The sequence below is a fragment of the Tasmannia lanceolata genome, unplaced genomic scaffold, assembly GCF_043159265.1.
Source record: "Tasmannia lanceolata isolate RefF3 unplaced genomic scaffold, GAP_Taslan_0.1 ptg000012l, whole genome shotgun sequence".
Lineage (NCBI taxonomy): Eukaryota > Viridiplantae > Streptophyta > Magnoliopsida > Canellales > Winteraceae > Tasmannia > Tasmannia lanceolata.
This window is the reverse complement of record NW_027518689.1, coordinates 51,237,043-51,256,844: the sequence shown is the minus strand read 5'-3', so window position 1 is coordinate 51,256,844 and position 19,802 is coordinate 51,237,043. Positions and strand designations below refer to the sequence as shown.

The 19,802-nt window shown below is 42.0% G+C and overlaps 1 protein-coding gene across 3 annotated transcripts in view; it reads right to left on the bottom strand.

Annotated features, from left to right (window-relative positions):
* The window catches only part of LOC143888437 (aladin-like), a 54,107-nt gene extending 34,305 nt beyond the window's left edge, over positions 1-19,802 (bottom strand). For 2 of the 3 annotated variants that reach the window (XM_077392862.1, XM_077392863.1), the window contains exons 1-3: positions 19,515-19,802; positions 19,324-19,379; positions 18,316-18,477 (exon numbers count right to left, since the gene is read on the bottom strand). In XM_077392862.1, coding sequence (XP_077248977.1) covers positions 18,316-18,477; positions 19,324-19,379; positions 19,515-19,572 — 276 coding nt within the window. In that variant the 5' untranslated portion in view covers positions 19,573-19,802. The remainder of the gene's footprint in view (positions 1-18,315; positions 18,478-19,323; positions 19,380-19,514) is intronic. The other variant, XM_077392861.1, reaches the window with a different exon arrangement.

The window sequence follows — 19,802 nt, the reverse complement described above, 5'->3', positions numbered from 1 at the left end:
CATCGTAGTCAGCCCGAGAAAGGAAGAAACAATCAGGAGGCGCGGCATGACTCGGCTCTAAAGATGAAGAAGGCACTGACTCGGATGGATCTTTGGCATAGAGATGTGCTGAGCGGCCAAAATGCGAAGCAAACAACGGACAACTCTCAGGATGTAGAACATAGCATGTCTCAAGAGTGTGTCCCTCCCGACGGCAGTGAGAGCAGTAAGGATGAGGACAACCACTAGGACCCCGTCCACCAGCGAAATCTCGGCCAGAGCCACGGCCAAGGTAACGTCCACGACCGCATCCGAAGGTGCCACCCCCTAGGAAACCACGGTCACCAGCTATAAGTTGCCGTCGCAAATCCATCAAAAGGAGGAGGTAGAGAAGTACCAACGATACACTACTAAGCTCGTAAATAGACCTCTTGGAGGGAGGGCATAGTCCCAGAGCCAAAGATCTGCTGCCGAAGAGGGAGGAACTCAGGACCCAGCGTCTCAAGAAAGTGAACGACGCGGAGCTGGTCCTGCTGCTGGGCAGCAACAGCTAAGTCTGTCGTGAGAGGCATGAGAACATCTAACTGCTGACAGTGACAGACAAACTGGTTGTAGTACCTAGAAAGAGGGGCATCACCCCGCCTGAGATGTATCCACTGGGAATAGGTGGAATAAATAAGAGCAAGATCGCCAACCCCAGAAAAGACAACCGCAGTCTCATCCCAAATATGCTTGGCAGTCAGAAAATGCATCATGGTGCCAGAAATCCGAGAGGATATGCTCTGCCATAAGAGAGTGGAGCATCGTCTTGCTCCCACTTCTCATAGGAGGAATCAGTGGTAGGAGGAGCCCGACGGATGACATAGATCCGGTGTCGAGCAATGAGGTAGGTTTTGACAGTGACCTTCCAATTGACATAATTTGACCCATCTAATGGAACAGTAGTCATCGGAGGGAATGAACCATCCCCCGAGGAAGAACGACTAGAGGAGGAAGCCATAAGGGGTGGAGGAACAGGGCTAGTAGAGGCCTATCCAAGAGGGGGATCCTCAATAACGGGAGAATCCATAAAGAGAGAAAGATAGAGAACCCCACAAATGGTTCGATAGCAAGAGGGACAAAGGACTACTCAATGGGCCCAAGAGAGAGAGAGAGAGCGGCTCTGATGTAAGAGAAGAGAGAAACCGAGACATGGAAGGTCACACAAGAAAAATCGGAGCCGTGAAGAGGTGGAGTGGCACAAAAGGATATTTAGACCATAATATGGAAGAAAAAGGTAGAAAGAAAAGTGAAGACTTTGAGAATAAGGAGAAGAGACTAAAAAAGGAGTGGGAAAATGAAAAAGAGGAGAGTGAGAGAGGAGGGATGTGAGGTGGGTAATGGGTTTACAGAGGGGGGGAAATGGGTTTACAAAAGGAGCGAGGAGTCTGAAAGAGAGGGTAGGTGTTACGGTGGTGTTAGAGGGTCGGGGAAGGATGGGTAGGGTGTTAGGGTGGGGATGGGGTGTTGGGGAAGGTGGAGGAGGTTGTTACGGTAGGGTTGGGGGGTCGGGGAAGGTGGAGGGGGGTATTATGGCAGGGTTTGGGGCGTGGAACGAACCCAGGTAGGGTCGGGGGTGAGGTACGAGGGTTGGAAAACCCAAGTGGGTTGCGGGGGGGGGGGGGGGGGGGGGTGCTGGAGTGGTGATGGGAGGTGGTGGTGAGAGGAGTAGAGTGGGGGTTTGAAGTGGCTGTGGGGTGGTGGAGTTGGTTAGGTTAGGGTTAGGACTAAGACTGTGGAGGTAGAAGATGATGGGCGGTGATGGAGTGGGAAGTTAGGTTAGGGTTTTGAGGTGTGAAGGGAGGGGGAAGAAGGATGGGAGGATGGTGATCCTCAATGGTCCCCTAGGATAAACCTAGGGCTCTGATACCATGTTGAGTGATGAAGAAAAGGAGAAGATTGGAGAAAAGAGTTGTGAGTAGGAGCTCCCCCTCACTAATGTATTTATCCAAATGAGAAACATACAAAATGACTACTATGCCCTTAAGGCTTAATACACCAACTTCTAACATGTATATTCCATGTCCTTTGGCCAAATCGACGTAATGAATGAATAAAGAATATTGTGCTTGCCTTTGCAACCAATGGATGTGATATCCCCTCGTCCTAGTGTGATGCCTTGCAATCAGACAGCCCAATGCCCTAGGAAGACCGATGGTGTGATGCCTTGGTGACCTACTTCTATCAAAAGGTATCTTTTAATCTCTCAAATTTTCAGTTCATCTCCTCCCCTTGCTTCTGATCTTTAACTCTTTCTTGAATTCCAGTGTTTATTCTTAATAGAATTTGGACTGTCCAAAGGTTTTTCCCAACACATGATTGTCTAAGCATGATTTCAACCGACCTTGATCATGACATCCTAGCATATGGAGTTGTTCTTTATCAAATTAGTTTCACAAAAGAATAAGGGTATTTTAGGGATTTTATCAAAAAGGGTATTTTAGGGATTTTATCAAAAAGGGGCAGCTTTCCTTCTCCTTACCTCTTGTTCTTCATTTTTTGTGGCCTTCCATTAGGGGTGGACATGGTTCGGTTCGGTTCGGTTCGGTTCGGTTTTGGGCTAAACCCAGAACCGAACCATATATAATTGGTTCCCTAAAATTGGAACCAAAACCGAACCATATATGTGTGGAACCGAACCGAACCAGAACCATATATAATCGGTTCGGTTCGGTTCTGGGTTTACCCAACCTTCATCAATGGCCATGTTTATATATGAATTACAAGCACTAACAGTAACAGTAACAGGCACAAATTTGGGCACTGCAAAACTTATATGAAGTATGAAGAAGTACAAACAAGTGGGATAATCATGCACAAATTTTGGCAATGCATGAAGCCATGAACTACAAATTTGGGAAATAATCAGGCCCTAATATCCAAAGCAAACAGGCCCTAATATCCAAAGCAAAAATCACATTAAACCAATTCCTCAACCTGAATATAAAAGTCAAGTTCCACAAGAACCTATCTTTAAGGGAAATAATCAGGCACAAATTTGGGATAGAGGGTCGGTTCTCGGTTCCGCGATCCCAAACCCAGAACCGAACTGAATTTGCACCGGTTCCCAGATTTCTGAACCGGAACCGAACCATATAGAAATGGAACCAAACCGAACCAAACCAAATGTGCCGGTTCGGTTCGGTTCCTTGGTTCCAACCGGAACCATGTCCACCCCTACCTTCCATGAGTCAACCATAGTTTAGAGTGAGCTCTATGTTTTGAAAGTTGTAGTTTTTTATCATTTCCCATGAAATTTTTTATTTCCTATGTCTATAACTTAGCTAAGAGTTATTTATTTACATTTTCAATCAGTACTACTCATCTATATAAGGAGATAAAAGGGGAGCATGGATTTGTAAACTTGGAATATATTTCAAAAGTTTAAGATTTGGAAGCTTGAATTGGAGTGAACACTTGATGGATTCCATTCTTCTTCTTCAATACTCGGGTGATATTATTATCATTTCATATGTAATATTGTTCATCTCTACATGCCTTTCTCCTTCCCTTTGGTATTGATCATGCTCAAACCAAGGATTCCATTTAGTTGGATTGATTGGGAGGATGAGAGATTGAGAGAGGGTTTCACGTGAAAACCCAAAGAGAGGAACGACGACCTAAAATGACGATCAGGGACGTCTTCAGAAGCCGTCGACCTCTTCCTACGATAGCCGTTGTTTCTAGATTCCCAGTGGACTCCCTAATTTGCTCATGCGGCTTTAACCTTGAGCTTATAGTGGATCACTTCCAAAAATTCCTCGAAGGAGGACATCAAGCTCTGGAAGTATTTGAATCCTTGGGGATCCTTACTACCTGTTGTCGGAGGACTTTCAGTTTGTTCAGGCAAGGCGACAACCTAAATATGTCTCAGTGGGCTCCCCCCAGATCCCATTCGGGGTCCTTGGGTAGCATTGAGGACAGGGATACCAGAGCGAGACGACTCGAATTTGGGGCCAGAAGAATCCCTGGCCGAAGAGCCTCTGAATTTAACCGCGTTGCCTTCCAATGGTAGTGACTAGATGTGTCCAAAATGTCAATACAAAAACTTTGGCTCGTGAAACGCCTGTAGAAAATGTTTAGATCTCAAAACCAAATTGACCCCAGCTATGGTTTGGAGGCCTAAAGTCGAACCTTCTCAGGCTGACATTCATGCTAAACCCTGAGCCCTTGAGATCCCGGTTACCTTGGTAGAGGAAAGAAAGAAATATTTAAAGAGCTGCCTCATTGGGAGCTTGAAAGCTGGATCTTGGCTGCTAGAAGACGTATGGGAGTGGGCTAAAAGATGTTGGGGCCTGCTGGAGTTGCAGAAGCCTTTCTCTATTAACTCAGTAGATATCCTCTTTTGTTTTGAGTCAGAATCCCAGGCGACTGTCATCCTCAGGCGTGGAGGTGAGGCATTGGGAGGGTTTCTCTCTTCCCTTCAGCCTTGGTTCCCGGCTTATAACACTGGTGCTAGAACCATTAGCATCAGATTTTACGATATTCCTCTTCATGCCTGGTGTTGGTCAACTGTGGAGTACCTTGGGCAGCATCTGGGGCCAGGTGATCCAGACCCGGCTATTTGGTAATTATGACCATTGCATGTCTTTCGCCTCAGCCTTGGTCTTAACTCCCCTTTGGAAAACTATCCCCTCATCCATTAATCTAAGAGTAGAGTCCAGCATTTATTCTTTTGGAGTTAAATGATTTCTGGGGATAGCATTAATAGTTTGGCGTTGTCGGTTGTTAAATGAATTGTCGCCCTAGTAAGGGCATTTGTGACATTTCCACATATGTATACATATTATGCGTGTTGAGGAGAGATTGCTTAACACATTCTCTCTCCCAACAGACGTAACTCTCTCCCTCCATCGTTTCTCTCTCTCTCTCTCTCTCTCTCTCTCTCTCTCTCTCTCTCTCTCTCTCTCTTAATCCCTCATAGTTCTTCTTCCTTCTATTAACCATCATGTAGATCTAACATGGTATCAGAGAAAAAGGTGTGAGAGATCCACATCAACAATAAAGATTCGGTATTCTCCTTCGTGTCTTCTTTTTTTTGTCAACCTTTATTGGGTTTTTTATTTCAGCCCTAACCATTTGGAATTTTCAACCAAATTTTACCAAAATCTTTCATACCCTATACTCTCCATTTTTGCCCAACCATATTCCAAAATTTTTTATTTTTTGTCCTATTCACAAAAACCTAGTTTTTTGTCCTATTCACAAATCAGCAGTTTTGGCCTCCCTTCTCCAAGCCCTAAATCCTTTTTTTCTTGTGTTGTCCCTTCGTTTGTGATTCCAATCCTTAGACCTCTTTTATCCATGATCTAAACCATATTTTATCTCTTATTACGAAACTGGTGGTTCGCGGTATTCGTGGTTCAGGCTGTTATCTATGAGCTAAATCAGCACCCTAGTATTATTGTTGGTGATTTGGTGAGGTTGGATGGTACATCTATTGCATGTGTTGGTGATGGTTGTGTTGGCGTGGATGTGGTGATTTATTTGTGGATGGTTGGCTGTGTGTTATAGCCTCGTGTTGGTTATTTCTTCTTGGGAGTGCTGTAGTGATTATTGTTAGTGATTGTCTTCTTGTGGTTGTCTTCTTGTGGTTGTTGGCTGAGGTATTTTGGCCTCATGGTGTTGTTGCTATTGTTACTATGACATTGCAGTAGGTTGTTGAGTACTTTGTGGAGGTGCTTTATTATTTTTCGGTGGTGATTGGGATATTCATGTTGGTTGTTCTGTTTGTCGGCTTTGGTTATGGAATCTGTGGAGACCTCCGCTCAGCAACTTACTACTCTCAAGGTTGATGAAGGCCATTCTTCATCGTATACTGCTCAGTCTAGCTATTCTCATGTTGAGCCTTCTCTTCAGATGACTTCAATAAAACTGGATGGAACAAATTACCCTCCGTGGAAGATGGCAGTCTACACTTATCTTCTTGGCCGTAGAAAAATCAGTTTTCTTGAGCGCTCTCCTCCGATTAGCACTGACTCGACATATGATCAGTGGCGGGAGGATGATGTTGTGGTTCACTCCTTTCTTTGGAGTTGTATGGCACCTCATATCGCTACGTCCATGATGTATCTGCAGTCCTCGAAGGAAATATGAGAACATGTGACTACGATTTATTCAGGAATGGATAATCTGACTCGTATCTGTGATCATTTTTCATATTAGTCTTGAGCAAGGAGCTAAACCCGTAGGATCCCACTACAGTGATTACCTTGCACTAATTCAGGAACTTGATTTATTGTTGCCCTTTACTGTTGATCCTGATGTTCTCAAAAAGCGTCAGGAAGAAATGCGGGTGGTTCGGTTTCTTGATTCTTTGGGCCCTGACTATCTCCAGATCTATCAGCAGATGGTTAGTTCTGGTTCGCTTCCCACCATCGCAGAGGCCTTCTCCCGTGTTCAGCGTATGCGGGTACCTCAGTCTGGTGAACCTCTAGTGGATGGATCTGCTCATGTTTTATATGGTGGAGGTGATCGTGGCCGTGGTGGTGGTCGCTTTGGGCATGGCCATGATGGTAGTTGGCATAGTCATGGTCGGGGCAGTGGTGGTGGTCATGAGTCAGGGGGAGGCAGAGATGGCCGTGGTCGTGGGGGCTGCCATTGCACTCATTGTCGGTTGGATGGCCATACTGTTGATTATTGCTATGATTTGAATCTTGAGCTTCGTCCATACAGGCCTGCAAATGCCTCTGTTGCTGCTTCTGATGGTATTTCTTCTCCTGTGGCTCCATCTACATCTGAGTCCCTAGTTATCCCTCGTGCTGAATATGAGGAGCTTATCGTCTTCGGGATAAGGGAAAAGAGCCAGTTGCCACGTTTGCCCATAAAGGTAGGCCCTCCTGTGTTTCTCTCTGGTACTTCTTCTGGGACATGGCTCATCGATTCAGGAGCATCCCACCATATAACTGGTAACCCTGTTTCTGGGATGGGTGTTGTCTCCATCTCCACAGGACTTCAATTGTCTTCCGTTCTTTATGTTCCATCCTTTCATGTTAACTTGTTATCTGTTCGCCAGTTAACGAAATCACTGAATTGTACCGTTTCCTTTTTTTCTTCTTATTGTGTTTTTCAGGACATGAAGACTGGGACGAGGATTGGGGAGGGTCGTGAGATTGATGGTCTTTACTACCTTGACCAGGCCGATGCTGGTGTACCTCTTCGTTCCTCTGTGGATGCTTATCAATGGCATTGTCGTTTGGGACATCCACCTGCAGATATGCTTAGGAAGTCTTCTTTTGTTTTGGAACCTGTTCCATCTTTTCATTGCGAGTCGTGTGAGTTACGGAAACACCATCGTGTGTCCTTCCCTTCTCGTCTTAGTAGTAGAGTGTCTCGTCCATTTGAACTTATTCATTCTGATGTTTGGGGTCCAGCTAGAACTACATCATTAAATGGACATAAATATTTCATTATCTTTGTTGATGATTATTCCAGAGCCAAATGGTTATTTTTACTTAAAGATAGATCTCAAGTGTTTAATGCATTTCGTCACTTTTATTTTGAAGTAGTTAACCAGTTTAAATGTTCCATTAACTGTTTATGTACTGATAATGCTAAGGAATATTTCTCTGTATCTAATGGCTTTCATGATTTTCTTTCCCCTTGTGGTATTATTCATCAGTCATCTTGTGCTCACACATCAAAACAAAATGGTGTGGCTGAAAGAAAACTTCGTTTTTTACTGGATATAACTCGTACACTTATGTTTCAGATAAAGGTTCCTAAAATTCATTGGGGTGATGCAATCCTCACGGCATGCTTCCTAGGTAACCGTCTCCCTTTGTCAACTTTATCTGGCAAAACGCCTTTTTCGGTCTTGTGCCCTCTTGGTGATCTATTTCCCTTAGTGCCACGTGTCTTTGGATGTGCATGCTTTGTTCATACCTATCTTGAGGACTTGACAAGTTGGAACCAAGGGCAGAAAAGTGTCTCTTCTTAGGTTACTCTCGTACCCAAAAAGGCTATAAATGTTACAGTCCTCGTCTTAGAAAGACTTATGTCTCTGCGGATGTCACGTTCTTTGAGGACCAGCCTTATTTGCCTTCCACAGGCTCTCCATTACCTACTGACATCTCTAGCCTGTCTGTTCCTATTCTGATGGATCCTCCTCTGCCAGTCCCTGTGGCTGTTCCTGATCTTCCAACGGGTCCTGTGGCTTCTAAGGGTTCTGACCTTCAAACTTATACTCGGGGACCTCACCAGGTCGTTCATTCTACGATTGAAGAAGCGCCATCTCCGCCCACTGATCCTCCTCCGCAGTCGGATTGTCAGCCTTCAGGTACTTGTTCTTCTATTCATGATTCACCAATTGCATTTCGTACTGTTGCTCATCCTATATCTAATTTTGTTTCTTATGCCCATATCTCACATTCCTTTCAGTCATTTGTTTCTAGCATGTCTTCGATTAGTTTGCCTAAGTCTGTTAGAGATGCCTTGAATCATCCGGGTTGGAGGGCTGCTATGGATGCTGAGATGGCTGCCCTTCACTTAAATAAAACGTGGCGGTTGGTTCCCCTTCCTTCTGGTGCACAGATTGTTGGGTGTCAGTGGGTATTTGCCATTAAGTACCTTCCAGATGGGTCTATTGAGCGTCTCAAAGCCCACCTTGTCGCTAAAGGTTACACTCAAACGTTTGGTGTCGATTATCAGGAGACTTTTTCGCCAGTTGCTAAGATTCCATCGGTTCGTGTATTGATCTCTCTGGCAGTAAATCGTGGTTGGCCTCTGTATCAGCTTTATGTCAAAAACGCCTTTCTTCACAGCAATTTGTCTAAAGAAGTTTATATGGAGCAACCTCCTGGGTATGTTGCTCAGGGGGAGATGTTCTCATCAATATGCCGTCTTCAGAAGGCGATTTATGGACTCAAGCAATCGCCCAGGGCGTGGTTGGGACGATTTAGTACTGCGGTTTTGCATTTTGGGTTGAAGCAGTGTGCTGTTGATAATTCTGTGTTCAAACACAAATCTAGTTCTGGATATATTCTCCTAATAGTGTATGTTGATGACATTTTAATTACAGGAGATGACAAGTCTGGCATACACAATCTGAAGTCCTTTCTCCAAGGTGAATTTTCTACTAAAGATTTGGGTCAGCTCAGGTACTTTCTTGGTATTTAGGTTGGTCGCTCTCGTCATGGTCTCTCAATGTCACAAAGGAAATATGTGTTATACAATTTAGAAGAGACAGGCTCAATGGGGGTGAAACCTGCAGCTATCCCTATGGATCTAAATGTTAAACTTCTTCCTAATCAAGGAGAGTTGTTGAATGAGCATGGTCGATATAGAAGATTGGTTGGAAAACTAATCTATTTGACTGTCACATGTCCAGACATATCATTTGCAGTTAGTATGGTTAGTCGCTTTATGAGTGCTCCACGTACCTCCCACTGGGCCGCTATCATCCAAATGATCAAATATTTAAAGAGTACGCCAAGCAAAGGTCTATGCTTCAGAAAATATGGACATAAAAAGGTAGAAGGATTCAGTGATGCAGATAGGACAAGATCTCCTATTGACAGGAGATCAACGACAGGATATTGTACATTTGTCGGAGGTAATCTGGTGTCGTGGAGAAGTAAAAAGCAAGATGTTGTGTCCAAGTCAAGTGAAAAAGCCGAGTATAGAGCAATGTCATATACGAGTGGGGAGCTAATATGGCTTCGCTCATTCTTATCAAAGATTGGGTTCGCATCGACATCTCCAGCGCAGTTGTATTGTGACAATAGAGCGGCAATTCATATTGCAACGAATCCAGTGTTTTCATGAACGAACCAAGCATATTGAAGTTGATTGTCACTTCATTCGTCATCGAATTCAGAGTGGTGAAATCTGTACGGTGTTTACCTCTCTCTCTCCTAATCCCTCATACTTCTTCCTTCTATTAACCATCATGTAGATCTAACATCGGTTATGGGGGAATCAAGCAGTAAGGATAATTTGGATGCTTGTGAGGGCCCCGAACAGGTTTCCGATGTCCAGTTGCCAGTGATGGCTGCCTCCCCGAAAAAGGTGATAGACGTTATTCCCGATACCTGCGGCCTTTCCAGGGAGCCGTTGGTGGGTCCCGATTTGAATTTTGAATTACCCAAGCTTACCGCCACCAACTCGCCCAGAATGTCAGAAAGTAGGAAAGTTGTTGTGCATGGAAAGTGGGATCAGACTGAAAATGGATCGGCACAAAAAAATTAAATGCAGCAGCTCGTGGTGAGAAAGGAAAAGCCTCTCGAAAAGATGTTGCTAACAGTTGTATACTGACATCGGCTAAAAAGGCCCTAAAGATGAGTACTAGATTTAATAGCGAAAATAAATATTCTAAGGAAAAGCGCCCACATACAGGAATAGGTAACGTACCCCGTAGAAATACCAACTCGGAAATACAAGTACTAGCTACTCGAGGTGGTCTCTTAGTGTTTACAAGAAAACTTACAGGTATATTTAGGAAAGAAGTTCACAGGCGGAGGAGACTGGTTGTTGACTCTCAGAAGCTCCTTCAAAAGTTCGACACCACCACTTCGCCAGCTATGTCAGGAAATGAATCGGCCCAGGGTGGAAATTCTCCGCCCGGCAAGGACTTTTCGTATAAGGATGGAGATATTGAGCTACTGAAAAATCTTCGCTATAATGAAAAGCTTGCTAGGAAGGAATCACCAACCCCTTGTGAGACTTCTCTTAGACTGCTAAAAAAGCGTTGGGCCCAGCTAAAGAAAAACTCTTCCAGCAACACCAGTCTTGACCTTATCTCTAAATAGATGATATCCCTTATCTCTGAATAGACGAGTGATATAGAAATGCACTTACCTCTCCTTGATTTCCCCATATTCATCAAAGTTCTAGAAAAGGAAAGACATACCAGGCGGCGCCTCTGAAAGGGGGAAATAAAAACTGTTATCAGAGACCTGGAGAACAATTGTATCCACCTGAATCATGAGGTAGTTGTTACCTCTGCCATATCAGGACGGATTGAAGATCTACGAGCTGGGGGGACCCAAAGGACTTGTGGGGACCCTAAAAGTAAGGCAAAGCAGGTTGATGATAGCTCAGAAGATTCAAGGACTCGGGGATCGTTCTTGCAAGAATTCAAAGATTTGTTATCGATGGGGGATGTATTTGGGATTGAATATGAGGAAAGATTTGGGGGCAACCAAAGACATGTTCCTCACAATGGAGGCAAGAGATAAGAAGAGAAGAAGGTAAGAGAAAAAGAAATTGAAAAGAAGATTGGGGAAGACATTTAAGTAATTAGCTAAGGAGATGAGTATAGACTTTTCCCTCAGTATTGTGTCTGATAAGGGTAATGAAATTTTGATTTAATCAGGTGGCTTTTGTTGAAATTTCAGTATTTGGGTTGTAGGACGGTAGAGAGTAAGTTCCCTCCATAATCTTTCAAGATTTCTATTGTTTAATAGCATTGTGATTTGCCGGTCGTTATCCAGAAGTTTTCGATTTTCAATACCCATAGCTTGAGAGATTCGTTCTTTCGCTTAGGTTTCCCTATCTGGATACTCTAGATTTACTATATTTTCTTGGAATTCTACATCAGATCTGGAGTTATAGAGTTTCAGGATGCAAGTCTGGTAGTTTTAGAAGTTTGAAGCTTTAGTAGTTTTCAGAAATTTTAGTTTACCTATACTTCCAAGAAGTACTTGTTTAGGGGAATCGGAATTATGTGCAATTCAAAAAGGTACACATGAAAGTTTGAAAAGAATGCTATAAAGATGTAAAGAAGGGATGCTATAGAATAGAGGAAAGGAATAATTGGTGTTTTCTCACAATTTATTTTGGCTACTTTTGAATTGGTTTTGGGTATGCCCGTGCCAATTCATCTTAATATTTTGTATTGCAGGTTGGGACTCCTGGTCCCGAATGCTATCAATATTAATGAAATATTTGTCGTTTTTCAAAAAAAAAAAATTAGTTGAATTTTCTATGTTTGTGTCAAGAGGTATCATAACACGATTCATCCTTGTCAAAAACTTGAAAACTGATCAACGTGGCTTCTTGATGAGAATGTGGTAATGGCCAAGGAGACCAAACCCTTGATAACCAAGATTGAGATGGAGGCACTCCGAAGGCAAGTGGAAGAACTCACCCAACACCTAGCGAAGTTTGAACTAGGGTTTTAAATTTCAGTTTCGGTGAAAATTTCAGTGGAAATCTAGTAAAATCAAGGAAATGCTAGAACAAGCACAAATACATGCTTAGAAACCATCACATAAGCAAGAAAGCCATCCATAATGGCTTAATCATATCGAACACCTAGTGACATGTTGTCGCACATGTTTGGAACAATAAAATCAATAAAGAAGTAAAATGTAATGAAGTATAAGAAAGTACAATGACATGTCTCCCCTCTAAGGACCCCAACTCTATGTCAATACGATGTAAATAACTTTATACGATGTAAATCATAACACTTTTCCATTTTTTGTCATTACGACCATTTGGCTTGAATTTCAAAATTTTCTGTCCAATTTCAGGAATTTCAATCAAATTTCGGGAATTTAGGTACGAAATAATGACGTGGAAGGAACTCATTGATATTTTGTTTCGGTGGGGATGGAAACATAAACATTTTGGTCGTTTCGAGGAAATTTAAAATCATGAACATCAATCCCAATAGAAAGATGGTGATGGGAATGTGATGCATGTCCATCTACGCCGTTCGAAGGCACAGCAAATCAAAGCCATGATCGGGCCACTACAAACCCACAGATCAAACAATGGATGGCACGGATCGACAATCAAGGCCAAGATTATGCTAGGTCATGTTTTCCATAGGCCGATCATTCATAGATCGGAAGAGATTGGACAACGACCAAATCAGCGGTTCTTGTTCACCAAGGATCACAAAATTAGTTTTATTTAGTTTTATTTTATTTAAGAATTTCCAGTTGGCTAAAAGAGCCCTTGTTTGAGTTTTATTAGGAAGGCTTTTTTTTGAGTTGGACAAAAATTAGGAAATTGGGAGAAGTTTTAGGAAATTTTTAGTAGTTGGACGTCCAAGGTTGAGAGAGAATTTAGGGAGAATGTAGAGATTTTAGGGATAGTTTAGTCTTTTCCTTTCCCATTTTAGAAGAATTGGGATTTGCCATGAAAATTATTTTAATAGACCTCTTGTAAAAACCGACCCCAACTAGTTTGGGACAAAGGCTTAGTTGAGTCAAGACCTCTTGTAAAAACGAATTTTTCAATGCCTTTTGAATTAGTAAAATCTATTTGGTTTTAGTCCTATGAAGTGTGAACGACATTGCCTCTTCTACTTGCTAGTGCAAGTTTTCATTCCATCAAACTGATCGGGTTTTGATCAGTTTCACCTCCCATTCCATCCGATCAAAGCAGCCCTTTTTCTGCTTCTTGTATTGTCGAACAGCGCCCGGAACATTTCGGTCAACTTGATGCTACATTATCTACCCAAACGCCATTGCTGCTCTTGTTTTGCCTTTGTTCGAACTTCGAATCACCCACTTCCGCCTCATGCTCACATACCAACTTCACCAAAACCAATCCATGTAACCTTTGTTTTGGTCGGAAGAAGGCAACCCATAAACTTCCAAACTCCACCCGCAAGCCCCCTTAAACCTTCCATATCTGTAACCACCTCTCCTAACCACCTAAAGGTTCCTTGAATCTAGGTGCCTTCACCTTCCTTTATCTACCACCCTTGTTCCTTAGTTCTAGGCGATATCATCATCCATTTCCCTAGTGTCAGTAGACCCACACTTCATCAAAACCGCCACCTTCAAATCCCATCAAAACCAATTAAGACCCACACCCAATTCTTGATCTTAGAAATCTTTTCTTGTTTTCTTTAACCCTTCTCTAATCACTATCCAACTTTATTTCTTTATACCAACAACTTCTTGGGTTCTTTAACAGCCCTCTACCATTTCTTGATCATGTAACCAACTTCTAACCACCCATTTCACACCTTAAGAAACTCCAATAGATTACCCATAGGATTACCTAAACAATCACCCTCTCTTCAATAGAGATTTCCATTAGTTTCACCCCCTTTTAGCACCTTTTCAACAATTCCAATAACCCTTTTAAACTTTTCCACTTCCCTTTTAGTTTCCTTTTCCTTGTGTTTTCCTCCCCTTTTCCTTTGATTTTCCCTCAACTAATCCCATCACCTTACCCTTAAACTTACCCCTTATAACTAAGCTTCCACTACTACGCTACCCCTGCGTCAGAATTGTGAAAAGGCAAGGGAAAGAGAGAGAAATAGGGTGGAGAGAGAGAGTATGGATGCAACTTGTTTTTGGGTCAGGTTGGGTCGGCATTTTCTCGGGTTCGATTGGGTTAGGGTTGGGAAAAGCCAACTCGATTTAATTTCGGGTTGGGTTAGGGTTGAGGCCTAGGCAACCCGACCCAAACCCGGGCTCCTTCCTCTAATTTTATCTTCGTTTTCTTTGGATTGTGTTATTTTCTTGTAATTTTCTGTTTGGCTGGCCCTAGGTGAACCCGAACCCAACCCGACCCGATTTTGGGTTAGATGGGTTGGGTTATGGTAGAGAAATTTAGAGGCGGGTTGGGTTAGGGTTGACCCTCCTCAACCCGAGGCTCAGGTTGGGTTGGGATAGGGTTGAGGGAATGCTATCTCGGGTTGGCCTCAAACCCAATCCCACCCGGCCCGAGTTGTGCCCATAAGAGGGAGAAAGCGAGAGGGGTTGTTGACTCCAGAAGCAATCAAGGACTGCAGGGTGACAATTATGGTGAGGACAGGACAGCAAAGAGAAGGGACAAATAAGAGAAAGATAGGGAGGAGGAAGGAAAGAAGAGGAAGAAGGGGCAAAGAGAAAAGAGAGAGGAAGGAAAAGGAGAGGAAAAGAAGAAGAGGACGATGGAGGGAGAAGAGGAAGGAAATCCAAAGAGAGAGAAGGCTACCTAGGCTACCTACCTTGTGGCTGCCTGGGGTTTGTCCACCCTCTAGGGCTCTCCAATGCCTTATAATAAAGCTAGGATTCACTTAAGTGGTGGGCCCTATGAGCGTGGTTTTCATTTCCACCGAAAACGATAAGAAACGACAGAAATGTTTATGTTTCCATCCCCACCGAAACCGAAACTGAAATGAGCAAAGTGTATAAACTAGAATCGTAAGTGTAATAGTGGTATAATACATCAGTATGTATTTCATAATTATATTTATATGAATTACATGCAAAATGTGGTTCATGTATTATGTATAAATATTTACAAGAATTCAATTTGAAATTTGGTATGTACTAAATTATTAGACATGGGGCAGTGCATGGGATGATTGTCATGCTTATATGATGGTTTATAAGTGTGTATTTATGTCTATTCTAGCATTTCCTGAAGTTTCATCTTTAAATTCTATTATTGGCATTTGTTTCCACATGTTTCTATAAATTTACAAAATTTCAAACCAAAACTGAAATGTTTCTGTTTCCATGGCAACTGAAACCAAAATTTAAAACCTTGAATATGAGGTCACCAATAAGGTATGAGCCCCTTCTTAAGTGGGCTTAAGTGAGCCATGGCATGGGTAATGTGGTAAAAGGGTGATAAGTCAAAATGAGGTGACTACCCTAGCTGATGTGGACAGTAGCCACCCCCCCCCCCCCCCCCCGCCCCCCCGACCCAACGCACCCACAACACCTCTAGGATCTAGGATAGCAACGTGATAAAAATGTAAACATGTCAAGAATAGAAACTGGTCCAAAGTAGAAACTATCCTAAAAATAGAAATTCTCAGGATGGGATCACATTAGATGCCTAGGAAATACCCTCGAAGTCTGATGCTTCAGTCCTTGTGTGTGATGCCTAGGACAGTCTCGAAGAGATTCAAGTTGGTTTTTATTACTACTTCCTCTTATTCTTTCCTCTTTTCTCCTTCAACTCAATCTTGAAACATTCTTCTTTTACGAACCTGGATCTCCAAACCCCAACCCCTGCCTAAGAAACCAGCTCCCTAGTATTGTTTTAGCGGACAAACCACCCTGCCTTTGCCCCTTCTCTGCCAACTCAAACCCTCATCTTTAGATATCTGAGTGACTTATCCTACCCTGAGCAACCCACAATCGATACCTGTTTGGAAATTTCATATTGAACCTTTGAGTATACCATTCTTTTGCCATAGATTCCGTAAAACTCTTCGTTTTCTATGTATTAGGAGAGATCCCATCTCGATTCTGACACTTTCCCTTACTAATAGAGGTCACTTGCCAGTCTTTTTACACCAGCTTATTTTTCGAAACCATACCAAGCCTTGTTTCTAAGATCCTTCTCATCACTTCCAGCTCCTCGTAAGAAACACAACCCTAGACCTACTTCTTGCACTGCTCTAATCAAGAGCAGACTCAAAACCCTACAACAGTCACTAAACTTTTATTATTTACCTCCCACCTGTGTCCAATGACCATCGCTAACCTAAGAATTACAGTCTACTATTCACCCAAAATCCACCCCTAATCGACGATCAAGAACCCCTACACCTGTGATTGTTCAGACCTGCTATAAAGTGCAGAAAATTCTCTACACCCGATATCTCATATATGTCCTAAACCTGTCTTTAAACCACTCTTCAGTCCCTGCAGTCTGAATCTTAAAAACTGTCCATAGCTATAAAAATAGAGTGCCAGACTGTTCAGTCCATATCTATTTGACAGTCCAAGATTTATAACAACAGTCCCCCTAGTTACCCTATCAATCTTCCAATTTATTCATTCCACTCCCATGAACTATCCCATATTTCCTCTGTCCTAAACCTGTCTTCAAACCACTATTTCAGTCCCTGCAGTCTGAATCTTAAAAACTGACCATATCTATAAAAATGGAGTGCCGGGCTGTTCGGTCCAGATCTATTTGACAGTCCAAGATTTATAATAGCAGTCCCCCTTGATACCCTATCAATCTTCCAATTTATTCATACCCCTCCATCAACTATCCCCTATTTCCTCTGTCCTAAACCTGTCTTTAAACCCCTATTCAGGCCCTGCAGTCTGAATTTTAAAAACTGTCCATATCTATAAAAATAGAGTGCTGGACTGTTCAGTCCAGATCTATTTCACAGTCGAAGATTTCTAATAGCAGTCCCCCTAGATACCCTATCAATCTTCCAATTTATTCATATTTCTCTCATGAACTATCCCCTCTTTCCTCTGTCCTAAACCTGTCTTTAAACCCCCTATTCAGTCCCTGCAGTCTGAATTTTAAAAACTGTACATCTAGCCCTTCCCAGACCCCGCAATAGCAGGAGCCTTGAGCACTGGGCCGCCCTTTTATCTAAAAAATAGAGTGCCGGACTGTTCAGTCCAGATCTATTTCACAATCCAAGATTTATAACAACAGTCCCCCTAGATACCCTATCAATCTTCCAATTTATTCATATCTCTCTCATGAATTATCCCCTATTCCTCTGTCCTAAACATGTCTTTAAACCCCTATTAAGTCCCTGCAGTCTGAATTCTAAAAACTGTACATCTAGCCCTCCCCAGACCCCGCAATAGCAGAAGCCTCGTGCACTGGGCCGCCCTTTTTTATCTATAAAAATAGAGTGCCAACTGTTCAGTCCAGATCTATTTCACAATCCAAGATTTATAATAACAGTCCCCCTAGAAACCCTATCAATCTTCCAATTTATTCATACCCCTCTCATTAACTATCCCCTATTTCCTTACTCCAAATTTGTCCATACGCCTCTCCTGAAATGTTATTTATTTCCTTACTATAAAACCCATCCTAACAGACCCAAATTCGTCTACTTGTTACCCAGCTGTGATAAAATCAGCATTATTCATTGTCTTCCCTAGCCGATCCTATGTAAGTGACATCATAGCTACAATATATAGTTTTCTTCCGTTTTTATCTTACATCAATTTTGTATCACTGCTACGATATCTAGTTTTCTTTCCTTTTAGTAGTCCTACATCAATAGCATGTTGTCATGATGATTGATGCATATTAGATTCTCTCTGGTAGTTAAGCCTCTCCAACACAGCCTTTAAATATAGTATAGATTATAAAAATTACATAACAATAACCATAGTAAAAACATATGATAGTTATATTAATATTGTAGTTGCATTTTTTCAATTCTTGGTAACTATTTTGGAATATTTAAACTCCTCTACTTTTTTTATTTTGAATGATAACTCCTCTATTTTTATTTATTATTATACATACATATATATAGTATTTTTTACGCAAAAGCATTTCCCTTGGAGAAGATAGAGAATCCATAATTTCATACTCTTTGGCATTGTTTTAAAATGCAGATGCAGGCCAAATACTGCCAAAGTAAATACTAGTCAACTCGGCACGGAGCTAACTTACATCCTTGAGAGGAAAGCGCCACTTGAATAAGTTGCTCAAGGTCGCCTGTAAGGCGGTTAAACCCCTTTCTTGACCATTATCTCTGGATCCCTGTTCGGAGTCTTGCTCAGAATTCAACAAGGGAAGATATGGCTGAAAAGGAACCGGGCTGAAAACAGCACCCTGGACACCCAATTTCAAATTATGCAAAATATCAGGGATGGTAGAAGGAAATTAGAATCTACATCACACATTTTCCAACACAAGGAACCATTTTTAAAAAAACTTAACCAACACAACGATAACAAGCTAATAGTATGTCTGACAAAGCCAGCCCCACAAATGCATGCATACACCAATTGTTCACACTCCATATGATCAAGGTGAGGCACACATGTCATAGGGGGCACATTGCACCATACATATGTGCCCCACCTCAATAAATATGGACCAGCAAATGCGAGGCACAGAGTATCAGATCGCCAATGTCCCAAAATTACTCTAAGCCAGCAAATGGATAGTAAGAAGTAGATGAAAGTATCCACATTAAAAATCCCAAAACTATATCGTTGGGACAGTTAGGGTCTCCCAATCAGCATGAATATTTTCGACCATGGGTTGCAACCATGTTATATCAGTATAATGCAGCTGGTCAGCATTGGATCATTCATCGACATTAATATATTAAAGGTTTAGCTAACTGGTGCCCTAAGGGCACTTGTTAAGGTGCATTGGAAACGTAATTTTACACATGTTTTGAGAATGTATTAAGATTTTTCTCTTAAAACATGTGTACAATTATGTTTCTAATGCACCTTAAGGAGTAGCAAACCCCTATATTAAAATGGATTCAAGAGCTGAAAACAAGGGATGCTGAAAACAAGGCATGCATTCAAGTTGATTTCAACTGAACTACATGCACACTCATGGAGACAAATTTTTTGAGACATAAAAATGCCAAAGAAAAAAATTACAAATATTAAAAAAAAAAAGTTACATAGACTTTCAGTACATGAAGAAACAACTTACAAGAACTTTGCCATAAGTTTCCTTGGCAGGATCATCCGATAGGCTTTCCGCGGTAACTACATAAATCAAAAGAAAATAATCATTAAATAAAAATATCAAAATTATCTTAAGAACCCTAGAACATTTCTGTTGGAAATCAGTAAAAATGAGAAAAGCAGTAAGTAAATGAGAAATAAAAATCTCTTTCTTACTCAAATAGCGATTGATTTCGCAGATTGTGATCGACCCAGGAGGAGGAAAACACGGCATATTCTATTCTTAGAAAACTCGATGGGTTGATAAAGAGAGTGGGCGAGGGATGGGGGAATTTAGAAAAATATTGGAGAATTAGGGCATGAGCTTCAGTAACTTCAATTTAGGGAAGGAGGGAAGGGAATCAAATGTATTGGTGCTTTTTGACGTTCAAGGGTGCGAATTATCCTACAAGGGGTGCGAATTTATCATCAACTTTTCCTGGAGAATTAGTATGTCATTGTTTA